At 46.6% G+C, this 6,874-nt stretch overlaps 1 protein-coding gene and 1 long non-coding RNA gene across 2 annotated transcripts in view; both read right to left on the reverse strand.

Annotated features, from left to right (window-relative positions):
• Positions 1-364: 364 nt before the first annotated feature.
• On the reverse strand, positions 365-1,723 carry LOC121847890 (early nodulin-75-like). The gene has a single exon (XM_042331151.1). It carries the CDS (start codon positions 1,721-1,723, stop codon positions 365-367), a length of 1,359 nt encoding a protein of 452 aa, XP_042187085.1.
• Positions 1,724-1,758: 35 nt separating this feature from the next.
• LOC121847874 overlaps positions 1,759-6,874 on the reverse strand; it is a 10,027-nt gene continuing 4,911 nt past the window's right edge. Inside the window, exon 3 of the long non-coding RNA XR_006084747.1 lies at positions 1,759-1,863. This is a non-coding gene — a long non-coding RNA (uncharacterized LOC121847874). The remainder of the gene's footprint in view (positions 1,864-6,874) is intronic.

Below are 6,874 nucleotides of genomic sequence, written 5' to 3' on the forward strand. Positions count from 1 at the left end.
GCTTGGAGGGGGGGGAAACTGTCAGGTGAGTTTTGTGCACAACCTCCTGAGCAATTTGCAAGTTTACATTACAGTAATTTCTCTGGAGAATCTCATTATCTATGTCAGTGTGAAAAGAAACTTAGGGCTCAGACACATTGATAGCATTTGCTAGCTGAGAGAGTACTTAGCACTTCTGAACGTAATTTGCAAACCGAGCGCTCGCTGATTTTTCAACGCTAGATTCACAATTCGGTGCGATGCGTGTAAGCCTTTATTAAGAGTGCAATTTGAATTAAACACCTTCGAAGTTAAACCCCATAGATTAAACACCTTCGAAGTTAAACCCCATAGATTAAACACCTTCGAAGTTAAACCCCATAGATTAAACCCCTTCGTCGTTGACGCATAAATAATGTGATGTTGCAGTATATTCTAATCTTTTGGTTGAATGGTAACTGAGCCCTGGTTTAGAGGCAGTAGACAATAGGAGGGATCTGTCTAACAGGGACACATGCTGGGCAGGTGGCGGGGGGAGGGGGGTGGCACAGGATGTATCAGGGAGTGGCGGCAACATGCATATGTGTTTATTGTTTTCTTTTTGGTTGGCGTGGTGTGGTGTGGCGTGGCGTGGCGTGACGGTTGGTGTGGCGTGGCGTGGCGGTTGGTGTGGCGTGGCGTGGCGGTTGGTGTGGCGTGGCATGGCGTGGTGTGGTGGTTGGTGTGGTGTGGCGGTTGGTGTGGCGTGGCGTGGCTTGGTGTGGCGTGGCTTGGTGTGGCGTGGCGTGGCGGTTGGTGTGGCGTGGCATGGCGTGGTGTGGTGGTTGGTGTGGTGTGGCGGTTGGTGTGGCGTGGCGTGGCTTGGTGTGGCGTGGCGTGGTGTGGCGGTTGGTGTGGTGTGGCGTGGCGGTTGGTGTGGCGTGGCGTGGTGTGGCGTGGCGTGGTGTGGTGTGGCAGTTGGTGTGGCGTGGCGTGGTGTGGTGTGGCGGTTGGTGTGGTGTGGCGTGGCATGGTGTGGCGTGGTGTGGCGGTTGGTGTGGCGTGGCCTGGTGTGGTGTGGCAGTTGGTGTGGTGTGGTGTGGCGTGCCGGTTGGTGTGGCATGGCGTGGCGTGGCTTGGCTTGGGCGTGGCGGATGGTGTGGCATGGCGGTTGGTGTGGTTTGGCGTTGCGGTTGGTGTGGCGTGGCGGTTGGTGTGGCGTGGCTTGGCGTGGCTTGGCTTGGCGTGGCGTGGCGGTTGGTGTGGCGTGGTGTTGCGTGGCTTGGTGTGGCGTGGCTTGGCGTGGCTTGGCGTGTGGCGTGGCTTGGTGTGGCTTGGCGTAGCGTGGCTTGGCGTGGCATGGTGTGGCGGTTGGTGTGGCGTGGCGGTTGGTGTGGCGTGGTTTGGCGTGGCGTGGCTTGGCGTGGCTTGGCTTGGCGTGGCGTGGTGTGGCTTGGTGGTGGCGTGGCGTGGTGGCTTGGCGTGGCTTGGCGTGGTGTGGCGGTTGGTGTGGTGTGGCGTGGCTTGGTGTGGCGTGGCGGTTGGTGTGGCGTGGCGGTTGGTGTGGCGTGGCGTGGCTTGGTGTGGCGTGGCGGTTGGTGTGGCGTGGCGGTTGGTGTGGCGTGGCGTGGCTTGGTGTGGCGTGGCGGTTGGTGTGGCGTGGCTTGGTGTGGCGTGGCGTGGCGTGGCTTGGCGTGGCGTGGCAGTTGGTGTGGCGTGGCAGTTGGTGTGGCGTGGCGTGGCGTGGCGTGGCTTGGCGTGGCATGGCGTGGCGTGGCGTGGCGTGGCGTGGCTTGACGTGGCGTGGTGTGGCGCGGTGTGGCGTGGCTTGGCGTGGTGTGCCGTGGCGTTGTGCTGGCTCTGGGTTGGAGATGATGTGCAGCTGGCCTGAGCTTGTCGTTCTCTCTGTGAAAAGAGCCACAGAACAAACACAACCCCTCTGAAAACAGAATCTGGCATATGTTAAACTAAGATAGCGCCATCCGACATTCTTGCATAACTCAGCTCATTGTGACTTCACCCCGTGAAGGCCCTGCGAGGCAAAAGGTTTCCAAACTATTTCATTTTTTTTTCTCATTGAAATCTCAGCAATTTTTTTTATTTTTTTATAAATAAAATGAGGGCTTAGCATATTCACACCTGCTGCAGGCTAGTACTGTACAGTGTCTGGCTGGCTGCTAGCTGGGTTACAGCAAGCCCTTCACAAAGGTCACAGTTTGACCAATCCTGTTAGTAACAGAAAGACAGACAAGGAATGATGATCACTGTGCCCAGCAGCTAGCTTCAGCATCTGTAGCCATTCCAACATATGCTGGCGAGAATTTATATATATTTTTAGCATTAAATATGGTGGCAGATAGAATTTTGTTCCAAGGTATATACAGTGGGGCAAAAAAGTATTTAGTCAGCAACCAATTGTGCAAGTTCTCCCACTTAAAAAGATGAGAGATGCAACTCCCTAATTTGCAAATAAATTCATTAAAAATCCTACAATGTGATTTTCAGGATTTTTTCTTCTCATTTTGTCTGTCATAGTTGAAGTGTACCTATGATGAAAATTACAGGCCTCTCTCATCTTTTAAGCGGAGAACTTGCACAATTGGTGGCTGGCTAAATACTTTTTAGCGCCAATGTACATATATATATATATATATATATATATATATATATATATATATATATATATATACATATAGCAAGTCAATCCTTCCCTCTGTTCTCTGAGAACCTGTTTAATATAAGGTAGTTAATGCCATCTCTGATGATGATGTTTCTTGCACAATATAATTTATAGTCGATCGAGGGTCCAAAAATGGGAGGCATTGTAAAATATTTCCATTATGTGGGGAATGTCACAAGGTACTAAAGGCTTTTTACGGCTCTCAATCTGTTGTTGTTCCGGGTTTTTTTTTATCTGTTAAACTTCACTGAATATTTTAATGGTGCTTCTTAAACAGGAGGAAATATCTGTCTGAGACACTTTTACAGGAAGTCTCTCTCTCACTCGTACCTTTGAATGGGCATTAAAAATAACAGCAAATTCACTCTCACTCTCTCCTACTCTCTCCTTCTCTCTCCTACTCTCACTCTCACTCTCTCCTACTCTCTCCTACTCTCTCCTACTCTCTCCTTCTCTCTCCTACTCTCGCTCTCACTCTCTCCTACTCTCTCCTACTCTCTCCTACTCTCTCCTTCTCGCTCCTACTCGCTCCTACTCTCTCCTACTCTCTCCTTCTCTCTCCTACTCTCACTCTCAGTCTCTCCTACTCTCTCCTACTCTCTCCTACTCTCTCCTACTCTCTCCTTCTCTCTCCTACTCTCTCCTACTCTCTCCTTCTCGCTCCTACTGTCTCCTACTCTCCTACTCTCTCCTTCTCTCTCCTACTCTCACTCTCACTCTCTCCTACTCTCTCCTACTCTCTCCTACTCTCTCCTACTCTCTCCTTCTCTCTCCTACTCTCTCCTTCTCGCTCCTACTGTCTCCTACTCTCCTACTCTCTCCTTCTCTCTCCTACTCTCACTCTCACTCTCTCCTACTCTCTCCTACTCTCTCCTACTCTCTCCTTCTCGCTCCTACTCGCTCCTACTCTCTCCTACTCTCTCCTATTCTCTCCTTCTCTCTCCTACTCTCTCCTTCTCTCTCCTACTCTCTCCTACTCTCTCCTTCTCGCTCCTACTCTCTCCTACTCTCTCCTTCTCGCTCCTACTGTCTCCTACTCTCCTACTCTCTCCTTCTCTCTCCTACTCTCACTCTCACTCTCTCCTACTCTCTCCTACTCTCTCCTACTCTCTCCTTCTCTCTCCTTCTCTCTCCTACTCTCTCCTACTCTCTCCTTCTCGCTCCTACTGTCTCCTACTCTCCTACTCTCTCCTTCTCTCTCCTACTCTCACTCTCACTCTCTCCTACTCTCTCCTACTCTCTCCTACTCTCTCCTACTCTCTCCTTCTCTCTCCTACTCTCTCCTACTCTCTCCTTCTCGCTCCTACTGTCTCCTACTCTCCTACTCTCTCCTTCTCTCTCCTACTCTCACTCTCACTCTCTCCTACTCTCTCCTACTCTCTCCTACTCTCTCCTTCTCGCTCCTACTCGCTCCTACTCTCTCCTACTCTCTCCTATTCTCTCCTATTCTCTCCTTCTCTCTCCTACTCTCTCCTACTCTCTCCTTCTCTCTCCTACTCTCTCCTACTCTCTCCTACTCTCTCCTTCTCTCTCCTACTCTCTCCTTCTCTCTCCTACTCTCTCCTTCTCTCTCCTACTCTCTCCTACTCTCTCCTACTCTCTCCTACTGTCTCCTACTCTCTCCTTCTCTCTCCTACTCTCTCCTACTCTCTCTCTCCTACTCTCTCCTTCTCTCTCCTTCTCTCTCCTTCTCTCTCCTTCTCTCTCCTACTCTCTCCTTCTCTCTCTCTCTCCTACTCTCTCTCTCCTACTCTCTCCTACTCTCTCCTACTCTCTCTCTCTCCTACTCTCTCCTTCTCTCTCTCTCTCTCCTTCTCTCTCCTTCTCTCTCCTTCTCTCTCCTTCTCTCTCCTTCTCTCTCCTTCTCTCTCCTTCTCTCTCCTTCTCTCTCCTACTCTCTCCTTCTCTCTCCTACTCTCTCCTTCTCTCTCCTTCTCTCTCCTACTCTCTCCTTCTCTCTCCTTCTCTCTCCTACTCTCTCCTTCTCTCTCCTACTCTCTCCTTCTCTCTCCTTCTCTCTCCTTCTCTTTCTGTTTAATATCAAAATTATTAGTCTTTCTTTAACAGGGCTGTAAAAGGTTACACCGTCATTTAAGCAGCAGTTGAGGCAGATTGATGTTTATGTCACTACGTTTCCAAATGGAATGTACTGACTCTCTCTTGGCCACTCTACATAAAGTAGAAATGAGCTTCAGCCGACATTGCAGATGAAGCAAAATACTGCCTTAACTGGAGGAGGGGAGACAACAGTAGCTAGATGGGTGAAGAGATAACAGCATTCTATCATGATAAGGTTGACCTTTTTGTGATGCATTGATATGCTGTTAACATTGAGAATAATCCTTTATTGATAAAGATATGTGAGATTAACATTTGAAGATTAAAATGTAGTGTAAAGCAGGCAGTGTGTATCGTACTAACAGACAGATTATCATCAGACTATCTATAGAGACTGATCCATGCAGTGTGTATTGTACTAACAGACAGATTATCATCAGACTATCTATAGAGACTAATCCATGCAGTGTGTATCATGCTAACAGACAGATTATCTCCAGTCTATCTATAGAGACCAGTGGCAGTCGGTGCCGTTTAAAATGAGGGAGGATTATAATTTTTTCCATGAGCATGGCCTTTTTCCTATTACAGTATATTGGATGACTAATATTCCATTCACCCAGCTCAATGTAACATCGATAGGTTTAGGCTACTACATGATACTCCAATTTTCCCTATACAGATCACGAGGTTGCTACAATTTAGCCTACGAATGAAAATGTACAACATAGGTGCACAGGTTAAGAGAAATCTGAGTAATCAAGGTGACAGATTCAATACCGCCTTGCACAATCTGCATATAGCTGATCTAGGGGGTAATCATTAGTTGAGCCGTTGCAATCCAAAGTTTCTATTAGACAAATGAAGGTACATTTATCCCCGTAATCGTTCCGTTTTCTCCCTGTTTAAGAACGGAAGCAAACACAGTTCACTTTCACAGCAGCCACACATAAACAGAATGATCCTTTTGATTGTTGGGATAATTCCTTCTTGCATCTACGCTGTCTCCTCCTTTCAACTTTTCCCTTTGCTTGTGGACTTCAGTGCACAACACATCAGCTGTCTGTGACCAGGTGAAAAAAACATTAAGTTAAACTTTCTAGACTGTTAGTCTACACCTTACCTTGTTATGTACTTCCTGTATAAAGCCATGTTGTTATCTACTTCCTGTTTATAGCCATGTTATCATCTACTTCCTGTATATAGCCATGTGGTTATCTACTTCCTGTATATAGTCATGTTGTTATTTACTGTTTTTATTTGATAATTTTATTTATTTATCTGTAACTCTGCATTGTTGGAAAAGGCCCCGTAAGTAGACTGTTAGTCTACACCTGTTGTTTACAAAGCATGTGACAAATAACATTTGATTTGATTTGATAGGTGCATTTTGGGACATAGATAACACAGACAACATAATCTCAAATGATATCCATGGACTCTTGACCTTCTTGTAGAGTTTCATTTATGCTGTCTCAAATCTCTTCTGCCTGTAATACCAATACCAATCCGATGTGGTGTTCTGATTGGATTAAATGGCAAAACCATGCGTCCAATCATCATGACAATATATTTTTCAATATTATTTTTTGGGGAAAAAGCTATAGTCTCAAAATTGGGGATGATGGCATACTCGTTAGTGGCAGCATTGCTTAGAATCCAAATTGTGACCCACCACCTCGATTCGGTCGTATGTCGCAAAATTTGTAATGTTTTTTTTTATTACATTGGATAAAAGTAGCGACTCAGAGCTAGAAAATTGAATATCATAAACTGCAGTTGAGGAACAATGGGAAACTAATTCTGCTTTGAAACCCACTTTTATGAAAATGTCCCATGAATGTTTTGGGACACCCACTGGGCAGCTTTGTCTACACCCATTCAGCATCGTTCACACCATCTTAAGCCTTAGCCCCACCCATCTCTTTAAGGATTCACATTAAGGCCATGTGCTATAAACAGAGTGAGTATGGTAGTGTACCAAACAACCAACAATTTAAAGACTGAAAGTAATGAAAGTAATAGCCAAAAGATGTAGTAAAAAATGTACTTTATCTAGTCCTTGGTTTATATGCTAATCTAACGTTGGTGCAGGTCATGTTGTTCTTCACATTACTGTCTCTGGTAAACACACACTATATCAAATAAAATCAAATAAAATAGTCACATACACAGGAT

This window comes from Oncorhynchus tshawytscha, linkage group LG12 (genome assembly GCF_018296145.1).
Source record: "Oncorhynchus tshawytscha isolate Ot180627B linkage group LG12, Otsh_v2.0, whole genome shotgun sequence".
NCBI classification, from domain to species: domain Eukaryota; kingdom Metazoa; phylum Chordata; class Actinopteri; order Salmoniformes; family Salmonidae; genus Oncorhynchus; species Oncorhynchus tshawytscha.

Excerpts from the sequence above, each read along its gene's own strand:
- LOC121847890 (XM_042331151.1), bottom strand. The coding sequence starts at position 1,723 with ATGCCACGCCAAGCCACGCCACGCCACGCCACGCCACACCAACTGCCA.